The following is a 21,996-nucleotide window of genomic DNA, read 5'->3' as shown; positions in this document are numbered from 1 at the left end:
ATAATAGATTATACTATATTCGTGAGTCGGAATTAAATTTTAATCAAATTTTAGGTCTGTAGATATAAATGACAATTATTTGACAATGCGTGCCTATTATTATAAAATTTAATTTTACATTAACTTTTCAATATTTTAAAAATTCTTTCCTTTTTTTCAAAATAATAAAATACTCCAAAAATATTAAGTTTTAAAAACTGTCTTTCGATTAATATTGTTATTAATAATTCAAATCATAATTAACATTTGATAGTGTTCTTTCGTCTTCACAAATATTTTATACTTAACATTATATAAAATTCTGAAAAAAATGCATATGACGAATGATCGATTTATCTCTACTGATTAAGGATGTTTTTACTCCTGCGTCGGCATTGATCGCCAACAAAGAGATATTGAACCAATTCGGTTTACGCAATTCTTATCATGACAATCCCGCGAACTCGTTCTATGACTAACTCAAACTTGTCAGTGACAAAACCGGACGAGAGCAGCCGGCGCGAGTTATCAACGCGTAAAAATAATCGACTCCTACGAGAGTATTCTCGCGTGACATCATCATCACCACTCTCGTCTCTCTCTCGTTCCAGACTGTGACCTCTCTGTACGAGTCGGTGGTGCCGCCTTCGGAAAAGTGCATCAACTACGTCAAGAGCGTGGAGGTCTCTAGATCTGAGAAGAAGGCACAGTCACCGGAACCTGAGGAGGTCGTCGTGAACGGCATCGTCGAGGCGGAGACCCACCTGACGCTCCTGGATGAACGAGAGGAGGGTCTAGCCGACCAGGTAAGCGAGCGCACGCCCGAACTGTCACGAGCGATCCTCGAGGACAAGTGTGAGAGGGAGGTACCCGTCGAGGTCGAGCTGGTGGAGTTGACCACCAGTGTGAACGAAAGTCTACAGTTTCCTGAAATCGAGGAGATCCTGGATTCCGGGAAGACCAGCGAGATTGGTGAGGTGAGCTCAAATTGGCGGTGATGAAGTCTGTGATAATAATCTGTCAATTTCAAAATAAATCATGTAACATTACAATTAAAAATTTGCGACAAAAGCAAGAAATCTGAAGAGAGATGATATCTATATAATTTTGACTTTAAATAATACTTGATAATATCTAATTTCTTTTAATTAATATCTAGATTTAACCGTTTTTTTTATTGCTTAATTACAATTAATATTAGTTATTATATTAATAATAATAGCTATTTTCGCGTGCGCGTTTAATAACTTATATGTTTATTATCTGACACAAGTTAAATATATATCCCGATTTCTGTTGCTTCCTAAGTCATGCTAATTATCTATATTCCTCATCTATACAATTAAGACTTAATTATCATAAAATATTCACACAGTACCTCTGTGCAAGATTCCTGTAACATTGTCATACAATTAATTTGCATGACAATCACCATCTCAATTAATGCTACTTCCTGTCACTGGGTGTTTCGCGCCCGTACACGGTCGATTAAATACGAAAACGATCTCGACAGACAGAGGACGTCGCGGTGGAGCACATCGACCTGATACGCGAGGCAAAGGAGTTGCCTCGCTTAGACCGGTCCAAAATAGGCAACCGTCAGCCGGTGACAACGACGTCGGCGGGTGGCTCGGCCGACGACGACGAGTCGGAGAGCAACAGCGACTACTCCGAGGGCTTCGCCGAGGAGCGACCGACCTATACAAAGCTGGAGGAAATCGATTTATTGTCAAGCATCGGCCGTGACATCGGCGTCGACTTCGAGAAGTACGCCCAGCCGGTGCCGGACGTGGTCGCGATGGAGTCGATCGAGAGCATACGTGCCGGTCAATCGCGATCCACCTCGGTCATCAAGGATCATATAGAGGACACCAACAAGCTGCTGGACCGCGAACTCCCGGAGGCCTCCAGCGCGGACGCCCGCAAGAAGGAGAAGATGGCCAAGAATCAGGCCAAGCGCCGTCAGCAGCAGCAACAGCAACAACAATCGCGAAATTCTAATTCTCAGAGACGTTCCGATAAGCGCAGAGCCGACATTGATAACGGATCAGGTGAATACTTCGATACATGACACTTTATATTATCTCTTTTATTATTTCAATTTTCACCTTTAATTTAATTTTGTTTTCCTTTAACTTTATTTTTTATTTGTATTATTGTTATTGTCTTTCTTTATTAATATTATACTTTTCATTGCACTGACTAATACTTTCTTTGATATAATTGTTAGTTTTTAAATATATTCAGTATTAACACTTCTTTCTTGTATGTTTAATCGTAAATATATTTACGATTATGCATATAGTATACTTTATAGCATTTCGTATTTTTTATACGTTTTCTTTATACTTTTTCTAACGAATGCATGCAATATACTTTACGGCACGTTATCTCTACTGCATGGTAATTACCACAATGTTTTTTTTACTTCAAACTTAGAAAAATAATTACTATTGCATTATCGACGTATGGTTATGCAAGCTTGAAAAGACTTTTCTTACAAGTATCCTTTTGTCACAAGATTATGGTTTTCAATATTAAAAAAAAAAATAGACACTAAAATAAAGCTGTCTTGAATATAACGTAATAAAATTTTCTTTTTAATTTTACACACTTACTAAATCTTCCAAATTAAGAATCTATATAAAATTGATAATTAATCATGACGAAATCCGCGATGAAAATCATAACGATTTAGGATATATACTATGTAATGGACACACATGTATACTTTTGATTGCGTTTCTTGAAAAATGTATTGGTCGAACGAGATAAATCGTAAATTCTAGGCTGGCCACTCGAGATTACGCGTGCACGCGTACGATGCTCTGGCACTCCTTGCTTTCCGTTCGGCTGTTTCAGTCATGCCTTCCTCTGACCGCAAAAGGTTCTCACGTTTAGCGCTCGTGCACTGTTACAGGCGGCTTCGACGTTTACAACATCGAGACGGCAATGCCAAAGATCGATCTAGACGCGATCGAGTCGCATCTCAGAGCTGCTCGCGAAGAGGAACGTCGGGTGAGTAATTAGCAATTTTCTTTACGCGAATAATAATTATCATTCGTAAAGAGTGTTAGGAATTAAATCTTAATCTCGTGAGACTTGATCTTAATCACGCGACGTGTATATTTTTATCTACTAATTTTTCCATATATAATACCATATTCGCGATTCGATCGATTTCCAATGTCCTCACTCCTTTTTTATTACTCTTATCCAGAAATAAGTCCTTAACTTAATTCACAAGTTCTCGGGTCAATGAAAGTCCTCGGTTCATTCACGCGTATTCCGACATCCTACCTTACCAAGTTACCGCTGATTCTTGATATTTGGTAAACAGCTGATAAAGCACTAATTCTGCATGTGTAAAGTTTCGCGTCTGCGAAATTGAACGTATTTTGCGGGGCCATCTACCTATAGTGGGCGGATGCATATGTAGGTCTTTGATACGAGACAGACATGTGTGTGTATGTGTGTGTAACACGATATACAAAGAAACATTTCGAGCTTTAATTATTCTAACAATTTTAGTTTTAACGAAATTACCCTCCTCGCTCAATCTACAAAAATCATCCTTCTATTTGCGAAAATTTTTATAATTTATCGAAACTATGAAAAAAAGAACTTATTATCAAGAAAAAAGATTAAAAATAAAGAAGATCCTGATTATATTAATATCAACAGGCGTAATGGTTTATATTATCGGGCGATTGATAAACCCTGACACGCGTTCGACGGTTTCAAGTGACGAAGTGCATAGAGCGATGCAATATAAATAACCAAGCTGTCTGCGTCCAGATATATTATTTTTTTTATATATATGCTTTTTTCGGTTATTTTTTGTATTATTTTTCTAATACAATTTCAATCCTTGCTCGCTTGAATCGAGAGGATCGTGCACCGAATGCTGAATCGCGCGTAGGTCAGGAGTAACGCATGATCGGTCAACCGAAACGCTTTACGCACGACCCCGAAGATGATTTAACGATCTTTTGTTGCAACGACGCGACGCAGCCGACGCTGCAGCTTGCATAGCGCATTAAATTTGAAGATTTTGTGCGTGCGACAGATCACTCGCTTACTTTCCACCACACAATACGACATAATACGATTGTGCAAATTGAATATAACTTTCTATTTTGTATGTCTCTAATTATCTCTAGCGAAATACACAATTATCTACGCTGTGAGAAGGAGACTATGAATGAGAATACACAGCAGATTGGAACGAGATAAAAATGTTTTCATAAAATATTTAGAAATTGATTTCGTTACTTTCTCGCGGATTAATATATTTAAATTAGATTTCTACTTGAACAGTCCTTTTTATCATATCTTTAGTCTTTAATATTTTTCTATGTAAAAGAAGCGTGTTTGACTGGCGAGAATTTTACATATTTTTGTTGTAAAGTATAGTTTCACTCTTGTATTTCCAAGTATAATTTTTCAAAAAAGTGTGCTTTTACTTTCGTATCGTAGCGTTCAGTAGCGTTTTGTCAAGTTATCAGATTGCAAAGTCATCGAGTTACGAAGCGTACTAACTTTAATGCTGTGAATGACAACCGGCATACAATACAATACAATACAATATAATACAATGTTACACAACTCGAAATATGATGCAAAACTAGATAACGAGACATATATCATGTATCAATCTTCTTGCGTCTGGAAATTTTACTTCCGAATGAGATCCCTATCGCACATGAGACTACAAGAATGTATTTCACTATCGGATCATTCATTCAGCGAGAGCTATTGTAAACTGTTCATCGAGCACAGCATCGAATGCGATTCTCCACCTATTTTCCGCGATGAAGATGAAGCGAATTACACGAGCGCGAACTCGGAAATGTGGCCGAGCCAACACATACGAACCAACACACGCTTGTCCAGCACTTTCACCGAGAGTCTCTGTGAGAAGCCTTCCTAGGTGCTAGGCCTCGGTAGACAGGGCCACCTCCACGATCACCACCACTACCATCACCATTGAACATTTCCTTCGCTGCCAGCAAACCTTAACGAAGGATTTCGCTCGACTCGCTTTGCAGTCTCGTGCCGTCTTCGTCTCGCGTAAGCAAGTGGTCTCGTGACTCTTCGTCTCGCGACGTCTTCGGGATCAACTGTACCTCGTCAACCTTGATCTCGACCAAGTCCGATCGACGACTCCCTTTCTAGATCACGGGCCTGTGCGGCTATAGCGAGAAAGCGACTTCATGAAGTGGAAAGGACAAAATAGTATAAGAAATTTGCAGGAAAAAGTCTAAAGAGCTTCTGTAGATAAGTAGTTGCTTGAAAAGAATAATTTTATTCGACGGATAGAAACGATAATTGAATTTGGTGCGCTATCATGGGCAGCAGCAACAAGTCGCGCAAGCACTACAAGAAGGATTCAAGATTTGTCACGGATCTCTATACGTTTACTTATGACAACGATCTCGATTTTGTAAGGGCTCATCGCGAAGAACGAAGGACGACAGTGTATCGATCTGCGACTCGCAAATCCGATGTAACTTAGACACAAAGGAATAGTGCACGAAATCTACGAAGTCACTTTGTAACTTGGCATTTTGCCTTTTTTCCAAATCTTGTATAGTATTTTTCAAGTGAAACAGGAGAAAAGGTCTAAATTACATCGTCATTTCATCTCGATTAATATAATTTTAATTTTTTATTTAATAAATAAAACAATAAAAAACAGTGTAAAAGTAAACATAAATTGCATTTTGTTGAATGATAGGATATTAACTGAAAGAATAAAATAACTTTTCCGCTGATAACTTTTTGCAAAAATGTTATGATAGTCGAAGAGACACTAAAATTTTACTTAATATATTTCAACAATAATACACATGAGTTGCGAAATTATTTACTAATTTAATAACTCAATTAAATTCACTAAAATTTAAAAGAATCTAGAGCAATAATACTTTGTTACTGAAATACTCTCTCATCGATATGCTGACTCATATTTCACTCACAGCGCGTTACAACAGTTTTTTTATACTTGTATAGCAGCGAATGATTATTGCTTAATTTCGATATTAAATACTCTAAAAAGCGGAAATGTCGCCACATACATTCTAACGCAAGATGTTGATTCAAACTTTTCTATGAGTCAGAACAAGTGAGATAAAAACAACGATTAAAAATTGTTTAAAAATTGTCACGTTTTCAATTATGTTCGAACGAATGTGACAGATATCCAACAGATGTCAAAGAAAATATATGAAAATTGCAAACGTAAGGAAATGTTACTATTCTTTACGATGTCTTCTCATGCGTGTTCCGTTTGCACGTGACCGATGCACGTGCGGAGAACAACCGTTGCATTATATACATATATTACGGTGTCGAGCTTGGATGCGCCAGATTTAATTCGTTTGTTAGATCCCTACTGTTATCAGATACTAGTGTTGTCGTTTCGACAAAAAGGTCGACGAACTACATGATTTGGTACGGTTCCGGACCGACGCAGGCGTGAAAGTAGGTCACGGAAATCTCGGTGTTAATGAACAAACAGATTTTTAGCGTAGAAGCAAGTTCCCCTGCAATCACAATTACTTTGCTCTATTTGTCAAACAATCTGTAATTAAACTCAAGCTTGAGGATGTTGAGCGCCTTTAATACACTCTGCGAAATATCTATAATCGAAATTGCATCTTTATATAAGATGTAGATATATAATTTAGATTGAATTAAATTAAAATATATAATTTAGTATTCGAAATGGTAAAATAATTCTAAACTCGATACTTAGAATTATTTTACAATTTCGAATACTAAATTATATATTTTAATTTAATTCAATCTAAATTATATATATCGACATCTTATATAAAGATGCAATTTTGATTAGAGATATTTCGATACTATATTTATCTTAAATTATTTTTGTTTGCGTTTACGATTTTAAAAATATTAAGAGATTTAAAAAATATTGTCTCTGATTATCATATGCTTGATAATATGTTTTCTAATCTGTGAAAATCTGTCGTCCTTCGCAAGAAGACAAAGTAATGTCGTTTCTATCTCGCATATTGCGTTGTAAAAGTGAAAAGTGTTAATTTGTGTGACATCAGGATGGTGATAAAGAAACTACCGAGGAAATGAATAAACCCCCTAAATCGACTGTAGCAATTGAAGAATCGAAAAAAACGAAAGAGAATGAAAGAGAAGATCTGATTGCACGATTCGACAGAGTCATACGTGGTGAATCTGATGGCAATCTGCAGGTGCGAAATGATTTGAAAATGTGCCGAGAACAGCAACAATATCGAGAACTATGAAGTTTATGTGTGATACTATTATTTATTTAAAACAATATTAATTATTTGAGACACACATATTAAATTAGCTATTTTTCTCTTTTCAATCTTAGGTCTTTTTTATATTTTTTCTTGAAGAATTTTTAAACGCTTTATAAACGTGTGTTAGTCAGCATACAATATTCATGTAAAGAAAGTATTTAGCGATTATCACGATTCAAGATTTCATCTGTACAAGATGTAAGATTAATATCATTTTTTGTTGTGTTTACAGCGACGGAACGATCGTGAAGAAATCAGAAGGAGACTCGCGATGGGGCCTGATGCCGAAGATTTGCGCGCCGAACGTGGTCGAAAGCCAAGTCTTCAGTCGCGTCTCCAGAGTGGTTCGTATATAGATCCGAATTTTATTTTCCTCTTACCATCTGATATTAAATAATAATTATGCGAATGAATGCACGAATATACGAATGTAAATAATTTACTTCTAACGAGATAGTTTACCGCATGAATAATTAATAAACAGTACACACAGAAATGTTACTTCTGTCATGTTCATTTCTGTTCACATGGCTTATATGCTTTATTATATATTTCTTATTAAACTAATAATAATCTTTGAACGAAAAGTAATCCAATTATTTTGCATGTTTTCATCCAATTAAAATACTAAACCAGGAATCATGCATTTACTTTGCACAGGAATGAACCTTCAGATCTGCTTTATGAACGAAACATCGTCGGACACCGAGTCCCCGGGCTCGGAAAATGACACATCTCCCGGATCCACACCCACGTCTCTCGGTTCGAAGCAGCTGGGGAAGCAACGTGCACCGATGAGGCCGCAGGTATTGAGTCTTCCGTCTCTGAGACTCGACGCGGGCGCGAATTCCATGCCGCCAGTTGACGAAGCGGACTTTTTCGCGCGACAAGCTAGACTACAGACTGAAGCGCGAATGGCCCTGGCACAAGCAAAGGAGATGGCACACATGCAGATGGAAGTCGAAAGGCAGAGGTTGAAGCAGAGTCCCATCACCGAGATGGTGCGATGCAGTTTGGAAAAAGTTAGTAAAGTTGTTAATTTTACTAAACGTCTAAATAATATGTGGAATTTATTTGATTAACAAGAAAAGAGAAAGAATCATATAAATATATTTATTCCAGAGATTTAATCTTTTAGATCTGTTTACTTTATAATCATTAGTTTCGTCGTTTAAATTTAATTAACTCTTGCATTTTCCTCCAGGTCGGTGTTCAACTGGGAGAAGATAGACGTAGATTGTCCCGAGTTCTTCTCACGGAATTAAACGTCGCGCAATTGCAAGTAGTGGCAAACGATTTACACGCGAGGATTGCCGCCTTGAACGAAGCACTCGTTGAAGGACTTTTGAGGAGAGATGATTTGCACATGGAACAAGATTCGATGCTCGTTGACGTGGAGGATCTCACTCGATATTTGTAAGTGCTTTTAAAATATTTATAATGCAAGAATTTATTACATTTAATTCAATAATAAAAACGGTATATTAAGTTTAGTAATCTATTTAATTTTTCTTCAATTTTTACTGAAATTTTTACATATTAAGCATAATAAAGTATCTGTAAATAAATTAATTAAAACTTTTATTTTTAAGCATCCTTTTTTTTAATTAACAAAATTTTTAAAAATTATTTAAACAATATAAAAAAATATGATATACAAAACTAAAAAAAACAAGATATTAAATAATATTAAATATTATTTAAAATATTAAAATAATAAATTTAATAATAAAATAATAAATTTATTTGTACAAAAAAACAGAGGTGCCAAGCAAGAATCATTGAAGAAAAAGCAACAAAGCATGCAGCAGACGACAAATCGAAATCATCAACAGTCCTCTTCAACTCCAACAAAATTGTCTATGAAACCAAAGTTAACGCATTTGAATCGCGGTCTGGTTGCCCTTGTAAGAAAATAATCTTTCGCTACGAGACTACGCAGTCTCGTCGGAAATTAAACTCCGAACGGAGCAAAGTACCACGAACAACTTTAGAGACGCAAAGAAACAAAAAAAAAAAAAAAAAAAAGAAAAGAAGAAATCTTTCTTGAAAGAGGAGATAAAAGGACCTTTTTCAGAAACGAAGATGAATGAAAGAATACGAACCGTGAAACTTTTCTCGCGGCAAATGAGAAAAAAATATCTAATTGAAAAAGGAAATAAAAGTTTCCTTCTTCGAAAAAAATAATTTTTTTTTTTTTTCAAGAAGTGGGTAATAAAAGAAAACCTTTCTTTGAAGAAAAGATTCTCAAGACTAGAAGAATAATTGCGTTAAAGATATGCGTATGGAAAACTCTGAAAGATATTAATAATGATCAACTTTAATACAATGGAATCGTTCTAATGATAAAAGGAAAGCAGCACATATCTCTTTCCTCTAAATTTCCAAGAATTTTTACAATTTCGTCATTAACTACGTGGAAGTAGAGATTTACGTATATGCGTATCGCGCGTAAGCGAACAGAGCAACGATCCTTCGTTTGTATCCAAGAGATTCTCCGTCTCTATCTCCTGCTCGTCTGTATTCGCTCGGCCCCTAAGCTCACATTATGTCCCGCGACATGCATGTGTCTACGATTGTATCGATTATTCGCCTTTATAAATAATAGCGTATCATTAGCAAAAGCGGATCCCTTCTCTGTTGTACATATAACGAAGATTTATATCATATTATTGCAATATCGAGATTCCATATAGTGTTTAAAGAGCGCTTCGTTCCGGTCGTCCATTATAAGTCGTTCACGCGTGCGTTGATGTGATGTTAATATTTTGTAAAATCGTATCAATTTAATATTGCATATTGGAACAACAACTTTGAATCCATTCCTAGATACTGATAATTCCATAATTATTCGGACATGTATATCCTTGCTTCAGTAGATTTCTAGATCTGCCAATAGAAAAACCGTCAGATATTGATTTTACAAATTCTTCACTGTACAAATTCGTCGTTCCACCTGACTCGGATATGCAAGATATTGGTGAGACGATAAACCAGTTTTTATCTGTCACGAACGACGAAGAAAGTCAACGTACTTTCTTGAATAACGCAACACGCCCATAAGGGAAAGTGGGAGGTATAATAGATAAGTAGATAGGTAAAACCTCCGGTGGAAACGAAAAGTGCAACGACCGTGGAGAATGAAAAACGCGTTACATATCCAAATAAAAGATCTAGTATGCAAGAGAAAAAATGATTAGTTCATATCTAGAACAATTATGAAAACGTAATCGAGTATAGAAATATTTGATCGAACGCGTCGTTCACGGAGAATTTACTCGTTTTTATGCTATTATTAGCAGACAGAGCTTTCGAATTTGCTATCAAAATTATTCATCTTTATATGGATTATTCGGTTATTGCATCATGTGTTATTTTTGCATGTCGATCTCTCACGATCTCATTCACACACGCAGGATTTTTCAAATGTAGTCGAAATAAATTTCATCGAAACTAAAAGCTAAATAATTAACTTTATTTTTTACATCCCGGCTCTCATCCCTTTAATGTGTTTCGAAATAGAAATATTATTTATAATACAAAAGATTTATTTTAAATAAATAGATCTATTTTGGATTAGAAATAATATTTCTATTTTTCAGTGATAAATTCAAGTACTCAATTTATATATATTTTATATATATAGAATGAATATTTGTATATTAAAACATGCATGTACGTAAGAATTACAGCAATTTGAAAATAATTTCAATTTTTTAATCTCTATCTGTTTAATTTTAAAATTTTTTTAATTTAAAGAACATTACTAAAAGAACTGCGTTCATGCGTTTTAACCATTTATCGTCAATCTCAAATAAACCTCTAATCCTTGCGTGTGTTATGAGAGAAATCAATTCTTTTTGACACATTGTTCTTTCGCAAACAAACAGATTAAGAGTATATCTACTTTTTTTTAAAGAACTTTTACATTATTTAAAGTGGGACAGTTTCATCAAAGGGGAAGACGACATAACGAGTTTACTGTATTTTAATTAACGTGTTTAAGGCAATTCAGACCTACTCTCAAATAATATTGCATCATAAATTTATCATGCAGTCGTAGGGAATTTCTGATTAACTCTGCTCCACTCGCCCACAATTAATCGAGAACGAGGGCAGCTTTTAAGCCATCGATTGTAGCAAAATATATAAATAAAAGAAAAACAATCGCCCGTAATACGCGGATTATTGCGAATGCTCGCGCAATCGGTGGTCATGCAAACGCATCATCAAAGAGAGTCGCATATTATCTACAAAATACTTTTAATCGTAATATTAATTAATATACAGATTGTAAATAACTAAACAATAAAATATGCTGTAACAAGTTCTTCCTCTTCTCCTTCCTCTTTCTTTCTTTCTCTATCTCGCCCTCCGTCATTCTCGCACTCTTTCATTCTTATTCATTCATTCATTCATTCATTCATTCATTCATTCATTCATTCATTCATTCATTCTCTCTCTTTCTTTTTTATTTTGCCAATTTTCTCCAAGTTTCGCTCTCGTGGAGAACTAAAATAGTAAAGAAGGCACGGAGCAGTATATCGGATGACGTTTTTTTCTATTTCAATTTCATCTCTCTCTCTCTCTCTCTCTCTCTCTCTCTCTCTCTCTCTCTCTCTCTTTCTTTCTCTTTCATACTCTCACAATTTATCATCTTGAGAATCATCAAAATTTCTCACTCGCTCTCAATGTTTTATCAAACCAAAAGGATGGATGGAACAGGGAGGAAAAAGTGAGAAGAGCACCATTTGATGGACGTCTCGCTGAGTTCTTGAAACCATTTACACCGACTTTAATTAACTAATTTCGGTTAGAAATTCTTCTTCCTCTATCTAGAAATTCCAGTTATAATCCAAATAAAGAAAGAGAATTTATTTAATCAGATTTTCCCGTTTGTCGGACTAATCTTGCTTCTTGTATTGCTTTTACCTCTATTGCTAAATTTAAATCTGATTATAGATTCCCTACTGCTTTCTAAATCTAACTCATTCGTAACTAATTTAATGATTCTTTATCTCATTCATAAAAAAATGTAAAATCTTCGTTAGACCTATGAGATAAATTTTTTTTAGATTTTATCTTTCTAAAAAAGAGACAGGGAATTATAATGTAGAGTTCCGCTCAACTCACTTAATTGCAACTATTGTCTAAAAAAGTTAATTTGCATGGGAAAGAAGAATGTTAACCAATGATAATTAGCTGACTAACATCGATGGAAGTGGCTCTGTTCGTTCCGACGAGTCTCGACACGACGCAATGTCTCGCGGAGGTACTTTGGAAAGAACACAGACGGCGATGATGCGGTAATATAATATCTAACACGATTCTTAATATCTTTCTCGTTTGCTTTTTGTTTCTTCCTATTGGTTTTTTCAATGCCAAGAATGGCCAAGCCGTATGGCACCATGACGAAGCTCTTGGGCTTCTGAATTATGCATGATATTTTTTGTTAGTTTGCCCTTTCGTAGGCTGTCTCTCTTTCTCTGTCGGGATACAGCGGACGTCGTTAGCTTGTGTATTGTAATAAAAAATTCTTAAAGTACAACCGTAATCATTATCTCTACTATACAAGCTGGCACTCATTATTGTGTACTCATATAGTTCTTTACAGACGTCACATTCTGGTCAATTTCGCAAATATTACTTCTTCCTCGCAATGTCCATCGACATGAGCCATGAATTCACTTGCCACGATTTCGATAAAAACGTTGATCTTCGGACGTATTCAGTTATTTACATCTTCTTGAAATTAAACTCCGTCCAAAAACACATCTCAACTATCAAATGTTAAATAAATCCTCTCTAATACTCGTGTTAAAAGCAAAAGATCCCCGCGCATGCCTACATACATTCTCAAAGAACATTCTGTGTATATGTAAAATAATTCCAAAATACTATATATACTCTTTTTCCAAGCTTCCGAAATTTCGGTTTAAAGCATCGAAAAAACGCCTTAAGCTAAAAGTCTCCATCACAATTTATCGATAATCGTTATCAAAGGCAGTAAGAAATGTGCGTATACAAAGTCCAATGTAGAATTCTAATCCAGAAAAATCACTGCAGAGATTCAATCATTCTTCGAGAGAACACTTTATAATCTGCCACGAATATCACGAACATCGAAAAGATTTTATTATTACATGTCGCTCACGATAAAACGATCCAGCAAATACGAGGAACACGCTTCAATTAATTCAATTATTGTCCTGGGAAAACGACAATGGTGTGTAACCCTGGACATCCTATCTTTCTCCATCCTTCTTACTGTCGTATCTGTATTTATCACCCGGTATATATATACTAACCCTGTTTTCTCCAACGATACTCAAGCTTGAATTTCACTTACCCTTAGCTGCAAAAGTCACATTACGCTCGCAAACGCTATTTCAATTATTTTCACATTGATCTAGAAATTATTAACAGTCTACTTCAATTGCCAGGTGCGCAGAGAAAATCACGAGGTTGTAAGAATTCTTTATCACGATCCTCACTGACATCACTACCATTAATGCGGAAAACGTGGTAGCAGATCGTGAGCGGAATTTTTTATCGCCAATACTAGCATCTTCCAAGATCACTTGCCCATACTAGCGTTTGCTGGCAATGTCGCGGATCGTTGCTGCACCGATAAATATGGCTTCAGAGTCGACCTCGTGGATTCCCTGGAAAAAAAATATAAACTATTGTCGTAATCTGTCATTTATATATTGTTCAATCTCAAAAACACAAAAAACACATGGCATAATGAAAGCTGTAAAACGCTTCAAGCATGATAATTCGATACTATACGTATATTATATGATAGTACGAGTGTGGAAAAAATGACACAAGCTAACCCGTTTCTGCAGCAAGCACCGAAAGCTAAAATTTCGCTGTGCAGTATAATATTTACGTGAGACACATGCTACTCTTAATCGATACACATTGTCTTTCAACTCATACTTTTCTAATTTCATTTAATTGTTTGATCATTTTTAATACCACTCACAACAGTGTCATGCATTATACTAATATGTACAATTATATACAAGACTAGTATAGAAATAATAATACAAAAGGAAAAGAAAGAAAAATCAAACGAGTCTAACCTCTCCACACCCACATCATGCGACGTCACAAAATAAGAGAGCTACTTAGTCCCCGCTCACTTCGAGCAGCAGCATCGGCTACGCTACCTTGGCGAAACGCGCTGCCCCGTGCCGTCTACGTGCGAGTTCGCTTTGTAGCCACACTTTTGAACGCGCCTGGACAGCCGCGAGACCCAGTACTTTTGGTCCTCGGGATTCGCCGCGAGCAGTAACAATTCGCGGGCGCTGTTCGGATCGTAGTGCAGTTTGCATGGAGCTATGGCATCCTCCTTCTTATCCAAGTGTTCCTTATGAACCTTAATGCGACATCCTGCGTATAATGACGTTTTGTTTTAATACAAAAAGAAGACAACGGTGATGTACGTAGAAATTAAAATCATATATAAATGGATTATATACTAGATATAATAGATATAGCACGTACTTCGACATTCAAGAGCTGGCGAAGGCCGAAACATATGCCAAAGTTGTTTCGAACAGACTTCGCAGGTCGTTGGCATGTGATAAGATATTGACACGAACTCGTGACCCTTCAGTGACTGAGTACCAGGTTTATCTGTGAGCTGCGGTAAATCCACTCCAGGCAGTGTATTTCCTTCGTCGCCAGGCCGCCTCGCTTCACCTTCACCGGCATAGAGTAACTGTATATGAAAGTAATTAGTGTGCAACACTGATCCAAGTATGGTAATTCAAATAATTGAGATTAATAAAAATAGATACCTGAAATATTCTGGGTATATCTTTGGCATTGGCTCGAATAACATCACCCTGAGTAACAGATCTAACGTGGAAGACTTTATTCAAGTCTAATATCAGAACCGGATCGGCATTCATCTTATCGTTTTCGCTATTATAGAAAATGATCTTTTTGGATGAGACAACGACGTATTGCTTCTTCCAGCCGTGCCGCTTAATATTTTGCTTGTTTGGCACATTTAACCAACCCTCCAGTCTCATCGTACCATGCTCGGACAGAACCGAATCTTCAGCGTCGTCGTTCTCGATAGAAGAGACGCTTGCAGTTTCCGAATTGAGTGACGCAATTTTCATCTGTAGCGTTTCTATTTCCGAGTCCTTCGAATCCAATTCCATTTGCAGCCTTAGCTTTGCTTGATTTTCCTCCACGAGTTGCGCCTGAGAAAAAAGAAAATTATTTTTACTTACTCAAGCAATTCTATACAATATTCTAAATGCAAGTAAATATATATCTTACTTGCAAATCTTGCAAATCTTTCTGCCATTTAGCTGCCAGTTGTCCGTACTTTTCCCTCTCTTGAGTGAGTTCTTGCTGCAGGCGCCTGCAATCTTTCTCCTTCTTCCTCAAATCTGCGGCAGACGCCTTGTTTTTATTCTTTCCACTCGATGAAAGATCTTTTCGATTCATAATCTCGGCCAGTTTGTTGACCGCCTGCTGCTTCAATAGTTGCTCAGTTTTCAGCTTGCTGCTCAGTTTTTCAATTTCTTCTGCGTTAAACTGCGCTTTGCCCAGTTGCTCTTGCGATTCTTTCAACCGTTTATTCAAGTCCTCCTTTTCCTTCAGAGTTTGGTCGATTGATTTTTTGAATTCGCTTTCGTTCTCCTTAAGTCTGTTTATAATTTGTTCCTTTGAACTTAACTCTTGATGATGCTTGGCCACTCCGTCTTTGTATTCTAATTCTTTCATGGTTCTTTCCTTTTCCAAATCTGCTACGGTTTCCTCAGCTATAGATCTGGCCAGCGCTTCACTGTCACCACGCGCCAAAGACAGCTGCAACTGATGAACTAGAGAACTACGTTCTTCATCCAATTCCTGCTGCAGTCTCATTTTTTCGTCCAACTCTTCACGTAACTCTTGCGTTTGTGTTTTGTAAAGAGTCTGAAAAACACAAAAGTTAAATATATATAGTTATATAATCTGTTCTGAAAATCTAAATTCATGATAATTTTGTTGTAATACAACTTTGAATTGATAAGTTTCATATTTATTCTGATATTCAACATTTCTTGTTTATATATTTTTTTTTGTTTGTTACCCGATAATTATAGATTCAAGATTATATATGTGATAAAACTTTTTATTATTGCATACCGAAAAATAAGTTTCGGCTTCCAATTGCTCCTGTAATTCTTTCGTCTGTAGTTGATCAACGTTCCTTTGTGTCTTTAAGTGATGTAATTCTTCTTCTATTTGCCGCTTAGCTTCTCTCAACTGAGCAACCTCTCCGACCAATTGTTGTTCGCGAGCACGAAGTCTTCCCGCTTCGGACGTTTGCTGACCTAAGTCGGTCTGAAGGACGTTTCTCTTCTGTTGTTCCTGCTCAACTTGGCCTTGCAGTACTTTGACTTTTTCCACTTCTTGTCTGTGCTCACCTTCTAATTTTTGCAAACGTTGTTGTATCTGTCTATAATCGACAGAGAGCATTGATGTCTGACGTTCCTTTTCCTGCGCAAGTAATTCCGCGCGTTGCCTTCCGCTTTTCTCCTCGTTTAATTTCGCTTGTAGAGCTATTTATAGTAAAAACAAATATAACGTAACATAAGTAACAATACAAAATGCATTTCTTTAAATTTATAGATACAAAGATTAGATGTGTACGTACACAAATAGATATGCCATTATACACAAATTTGCAGCAATAATGAAAAGACAAATAAAAGATTAGCACAAAATGACAGAAATGCAGAGTTTATACATAAGTATAAAATTAAATAACTTAGATATTCTAGGATATATTTCTCTCCAGGACATGAAAAAAGAAAGTGTAAATTTCATCATATATATTACCTTCGAAAATTCCATTCTTTTGTCCTGTGTTGCATAAGTAAAATGAAATATGCTTCATCAAAAATATAATGTCCCTATTTTTATGTAAAATTCGAGACAAGTACCTTTGACAACTTCCAAATTAGCTTCCTCTTTGGAGAGAATGCGCGAACGCTCCGTCTCTTGATGTGCCACAACCTCTTGATTGTACCTGGCTTGCGCAGCTTTTAATTCCAAAGTTAAACTAGCAGCTTCTTTTTCTAACGCGGAAATTCTTTCGTTTAGTTGTCTATTATCCAGTGTCGCCTTCTCCTCTTTCTCACGACTACGTTCTAACTCGAGGTGTAAGGCAGAAAGACGTGTCTCCAGTTCGGCCGTCAACAATGATGCTTGCGATCTCGAACTACGTTCCTTGGAAAGTTGGCCCTGTAGAAAAATGAAAAAACATGTGCATGAAAAATAGATTGTTTTTAACTAGTTTTTATTTAAAACTTTGAATATTATTTTATAAGTATTTGAAAAAAAAACATTTATAATTTTTCAAAAATTTACACGCATCTTGTAAAAAACATTAAAAATTTTTCCAATTAGAAAAAGGAACTAGATTATACCTGAAGAGTGGCGACTTCTTGTTGCAAGTTATCACGCTGTGCTTGCAACTGTGCCCTGGCAACTTGGAGTTCGCTCGCCATTTGTTCGGCGGCTTGACGTGCCACAGTGACTTCTGTCGCTTGCTTGCGCAATCTCGTCACCGTTTCTGTTTCTCTCTCTAATTTGCACTGCATCTCTTTGATCTGTTTCTCCAACGTCGTTACTCGCTCGGACGTCTGCTGCGAGTTGCTAACATCTCGCGCTCGCCTCGTTTGCTCCTCGTCAAACTTCTTCTTCACTTCCACCAGCAATGATTCCGCTTTCCGACGAGTCTCCGTCTCGTGCTCGAATCTACGTTGTGCCTCTTTGTAATTGTGCCTAAGCAGCGTCAGTTCTTTGTCCGCTCTGCCTATTTCTTCACGCAACTCGGCTTCTCGACATGTCATTGCTTCCAACTGCATGTTTAACGCCTTCTGCCTCGACTCCATCGTCTCTACTTGCCGTCTTTCACGGTCCAACAAGTTTTCTAGCTGAGAGATCTTCACATCGTCAGTAGTACCGTTATTAACATGATTCTCCAATCCATCCACGGATTCCTTGCCGTAAGAGAACATTAGCTGGTAATCGCCCGAGTAAGTAAATCCAATGAAAGGCAGATGATTTCCGGAAAAAGCTTTAGGTACTGGAAAACTCTCCTCTGGTCCATCCTCTTTATCAACATCATCGAAGTTGCTAGTGTCGTCATCCCCAGAAAGTTCGGGCACTACCGGCGGTACACATTCCCTTAGATTATCGAAAGTCCACTGATCATTTTTAAAGAATGGATGGTCTTTAATTTCGTCGACGCCGTTACGACCCAGGCGATTCGTTCTGTCAGTAAGAAAGCCGTATATCAAGTTCTTCGCCGAGTGAGAAATCTCGACACTTTGAGGAAAGTATAACGAGTTCCTGTGATCCATGATCTTCGAATACGTGCCGACTAAAGAATCGGCGAAAAACGGCGTATCGCCGAACAACATTTCGTACAAGAAAACGCCTACAGACCACCAGTCACATTCACGACCGTATACTCCTTCCCCGCCTTGAGATTGTAGTACTTCCGGGGATATGTAATCGGGCGTACCAACCGCGGTATCCGATCGTACTAAACCATCCTGCAAAATTTACGTTTGAACACGTTTAAATTTAATTAAAAAACTTCAATTAGAGAGAAAAAGAGAGAGAGAGAGAGAGAGAGGGGGAGGGAGAGGGAGAGAGAGAGAGAGAGAGAGGGGGGGGAGGGAGAGAGAGAGAAAGAGCTTGTACTCTCGCAATATTCTAAGTTTATTAAATTTAAAAAACTTATCTTTATTATTTTGAGTTAAATTTATTATCTTTTCACATTTGAGTATAAAATAATTTTATTATTTTTATTTTTAAATAAATTATGATTCAAAGATTTATTGTATATAATTACAATATGTTTACTAAAATGTTTTCTATTAAAGGTGTGTAAATATAAACCTAGTTGATTAAAATTAAATATATATAAAAAAAAGCTTAAACTCACAGCATCCATCCTCATACACGTGCCAAAATCGGCAAGTTTCAAATGACCATGCTTGTCGAGCAACATATTGTCTGGTTTCACATCTCTGTGAACGAAGCCCATTAAGTGTATCGCGTCTAGTGCAAGCACCACTTCGGCACAGTAAAATTTTGCCCATTTCTCTGGCACTTCGTAATTGGACATCAGATTCACTAAATCTCCTCCTGGCATATAATCCATAACCATATAGAGATATCTTTGATCTTGGAATGCAAAGTGAAGTTGGACTATCCATGGAGAATTTGCATGAGCCATTATGTCTCTCTCTTCCCAAAAAAATGCGGAATCCGATCTTTTAATCTAAAGAGATAATAAAATAAGGATCAAATCAAATAAAGAATAGTATAGAGAACAAAAATTTATTACACGATATGCACAAAAATATATCTCTCACCATTTCAAATTTACTAAGTAATTTCATAGCATAAACTTTTTGTGTAGATCTGTGCCTAACCAACTGCACCTCACCAAATGCACCACGGCCAATTACTTTTATCAAAGTAAAATCATCCGTACGCATTCGCATTCTATGAATCTCTTGTGCTACGGAGTCATCTGCAAAAACAAATAAATATTCTCAATCTCCTAACATATAACACATCTATTTGCTTGAAAAAGATGAATAAAATATTACATTTGTATTAAGCATTAAAAAACAATACTTACATCTATTCATGTAGGCTTCTATATTTTTCATACGTTTCACACTCGCATGATCGCAATCTAACACCAAGGCCTGGACTGTATCCAATAAGCAATCGATATTTGTGACACTTCTTGGATCCTTTATCTTCTCCTCCAAAGCCCGTAGGCGTCTCCGCCTATCATCATCGCACATCGCATCCATCTCTCCTCTGATAGGAGTTGGACTACTGTGCCTCGACAATGTACTGCTTCTATCGCATTAAAAACTGTCCAAACTCAAGGCTAAATGTTGTATTGATTCGAGCAATGTGTAACTGCGATGCTCAATGGACCCTCCATATCTTCTAAACAAATAAACAAATGTAAATAGAATGTAAATAAATATAAGCAAATATAGTAAACAAGTATCTTTCTCATAATAAGCTATAAGTCCAAATATGTAATTATATCAACACTGCGTAGAATTCTAAATGTCTCGCTGTGTGTGCTTTATTTGCTGGTGACATAAAAATATACCACAAATGTAAGAAAAATAAAAACAGGTAATACGCATGTGTTTATAGCTCTTGGCAGTATTTCCAGTTCTTATATAATAGAATATATAAAAGCAGCAATATTATGACAGCATTACATTGGCAATACAAACAATTTGGAATTGCACTAGCAATTAACAAATGTAACTTGCGTTTTATAAATATAAATGTAATTTCAGAATAAAATTAGGATTTTGCTGCTAAACAAAGATGAGGCGACAAGACCATTTTGATGCGAGAAAAATACGGGCCGCACATCGCGGTACCGTGTTTAACGGACAATGACTCAGCCGCGTAATTTACAAGGTGACAACGATTCATGCACGTGTAACAAAGAGCGATCTCGACAATGCCGTTGTTATCTCGACGCCTTTTCCTCGCAACGTCAAACTACGTCGATACACGAAGATGAGTTTCGAAGGAACGAGGCGAGGGTTACCACCGTAGCAGCGTTTACGACAGGACACGTATGACGTGAGCGAATGTCAAATGATACGCGGGAGGCCTCGCCTCGCCTCTCTCGCATCATCGTCGTCCGGGAATTTACGGCGACGGAAAAGACGTTCGCTTCTAAAGCGCGTATCTTCTCGCTTATGTCAGGGAGGGGAAAAATCAACCTCTCGTCTCTCGTGTCCGAGAAGATGAGAATACTTACGTGCGGGTTCGCGGACCGCGATTATCGCACCGGCAACGACGCGAAGAAGATGATAGAAGAGGCGGGGTACACATACCTCTCGTCGCGACGTCACCCTACGTCGTCCCGCCGTTGGCTGGCGACGATGTCATCCGGACGGGCGTCTTCCCAGGAAGAAGAAGGCGCATTATTTCGCGAGGTGTACGTGAATACAACGAGCGAACCGTGCGTGCACCATCGGGGAGCGATTCACCAACGGTCGTCGAAGCCAGCCACCAAGAGACCCCGCGAGAATCCGCCTCTCTTTCTCTCTCTCTCTCTCTCTCTCTGTCTCTCTGCTTCTTCTTTTCTCCCTCTCTTCTCTCACTTACTATATCCGTCTCTTTCCTTCGCGCTCTTCGGTTCAATGTGCGCGAGCGATACAAACTCCGATCGGCGATCTCTCGGCGTTACTCACGACGACGACGTGCGCATTTCGCTGCCCGCGACGACGCTCGTACACGTATATATATGTGCACGGTTAATCCGCGACGGAGAGACACAGCACCACTGACTTAAGCACACAGGCACTTCCGCGGCTTCGATCCTACAGCTTTGGCTCCCGCGCTGCGGGATTATCGATCGTCGCGGTGAACGTGTTCGGCCCGAAATCACCCGGAACCCGGAGGAGACTTTGAGCGCGCGTTGTGTCGTTAGCGGTAATAGAAAAAGGAAGGAACAGAGGGTGGGAGGGGAAGGGGAAGAGCGACAGGCACGTTGTGTGTCGTGGAAAATCGTCGCGGATGCGAGCGGAGAGCGAGCGTCGACCACTCCGAAAAGCGTTGAAACGGGACGGTTAGAGGAGGAGGGAGGAAAGGTTGAGCCTTGAAAGAAGCGTGGACA

At 37.6% G+C, this 21,996-nt stretch overlaps 3 protein-coding genes across 9 annotated transcripts in view; 2 read left to right on the top strand and 1 right to left on the bottom strand.

Moving 5' to 3' along the window:
- The window catches only part of Schip1 (Schwannomin interacting protein 1), an 18,897-nt gene extending 7,281 nt beyond the window's left edge, over nucleotides 1-11,616 (top strand). For all 3 annotated transcript variants that reach the window (XM_072894183.1, XM_072894185.1, XM_072894184.1), the window contains 7 exons: nucleotides 591-956; nucleotides 1,493-2,030; nucleotides 2,900-2,997; nucleotides 7,522-7,633; nucleotides 7,950-8,311; nucleotides 8,494-8,705; nucleotides 9,052-11,616. In XM_072894183.1, coding sequence (XP_072750284.1) covers nucleotides 591-956; nucleotides 1,493-2,030; nucleotides 2,900-2,997; nucleotides 7,522-7,633; nucleotides 7,950-8,311; nucleotides 8,494-8,705; nucleotides 9,052-9,208 — 1,845 coding nt within the window. In that variant the 3' untranslated portion in view covers nucleotides 9,209-11,616. The remainder of the gene's footprint in view (nucleotides 1-590; nucleotides 957-1,492; nucleotides 2,031-2,899; nucleotides 2,998-7,521; nucleotides 7,634-7,949; nucleotides 8,312-8,493; nucleotides 8,706-9,051) is intronic.
- Nucleotides 3,004-7,515, top strand: LOC140666711 (uncharacterized). The gene is made up of 2 exons (XM_072894199.1): nucleotides 3,004-5,425; nucleotides 7,062-7,515. Exons 1-2 carry the CDS (start codon nucleotides 5,330-5,332, stop codon nucleotides 7,266-7,268), a joined length of 303 nt encoding a protein of 100 aa, XP_072750300.1. The 5' UTR covers nucleotides 3,004-5,329; the 3' UTR covers nucleotides 7,269-7,515.
- LOC140666699 (Rho-associated, coiled-coil containing protein kinase 2) lies at nucleotides 11,536-21,968 on the bottom strand. Of its 5 annotated transcripts, none has more exons than XR_012046819.1 (13): nucleotides 21,212-21,968; nucleotides 19,969-20,291; nucleotides 19,697-19,857; nucleotides 19,264-19,602; nucleotides 17,735-18,868; nucleotides 17,249-17,549; nucleotides 17,145-17,168; nucleotides 16,449-16,855; nucleotides 15,594-16,235; nucleotides 15,101-15,514; nucleotides 14,805-15,021; nucleotides 14,381-14,690; nucleotides 11,536-13,954 (listed from the first exon to the last, which is right to left on the bottom strand). XR_012046819.1 is itself a non-coding variant. In XM_072894170.1 (13 exons), exons 2-13 carry the CDS (start codon nucleotides 20,147-20,149, stop codon nucleotides 13,867-13,869), a joined length of 4,131 nt encoding a protein of 1,376 aa, XP_072750271.1. In that variant the 5' UTR covers nucleotides 20,150-20,291; nucleotides 21,136-21,968; the 3' UTR covers nucleotides 11,536-13,866. The 5 variants fall into 5 exon arrangements, 4 of the variants coding, with proteins under 4 accessions (XP_072750271.1, XP_072750269.1, XP_072750270.1 ...); XM_072894170.1 differs by having other exon boundaries at nucleotides 14,468-14,690; nucleotides 21,136-21,968; XM_072894168.1 differs by having other exon boundaries at nucleotides 14,468-14,690.
- Nucleotides 21,969-21,996: the final 28 nt, after the last annotated feature.

The sequence above is a fragment of the Anoplolepis gracilipes genome, chromosome 6, assembly GCF_047496725.1.
Source record: "Anoplolepis gracilipes chromosome 6, ASM4749672v1, whole genome shotgun sequence".
Classification (NCBI taxonomy): domain Eukaryota; kingdom Metazoa; phylum Arthropoda; class Insecta; order Hymenoptera; family Formicidae; genus Anoplolepis; species Anoplolepis gracilipes.
Note: the sequence above shows the minus strand (reverse complement) of the source record. Positions and strands in the feature narration are given on the sequence as shown.

Bases quoted from the DNA above. Each gene is read 5' to 3' on its own strand.
- LOC140666711 (XM_072894199.1), top strand. From the start codon at position 5,330: ATGGGCAGCAGCAACAAGTCGCGCAAGCACTACAAGAAGGATTCAAGA. The intron at 5,426-7,061 runs GTAAGGGCTCAT...GTGTGACATCAG, and splicing joins ATGACAACGATCTCGATTTT to GATGGTGATAAAGAAACTAC.
- LOC140666699 (XM_072894170.1), bottom strand. From the start codon at position 20,149: ATGGATGCGATGTGCGATGATGATAGGCGGAGACGCCTACGGGCTTTG. The intron at 15,515-15,593 runs GTAAGATATATA...CTTTTTTCTCAG, and splicing joins AAGATTTGCAAGATTTGCAA to GCGCAACTCGTGGAGGAAAA. The intron at 15,022-15,100 runs GTATCTATTTTT...TTTCATATACAG, and splicing joins ATATACCCAGAATATTTCAG to TTACTCTATGCCGGTGAAGG.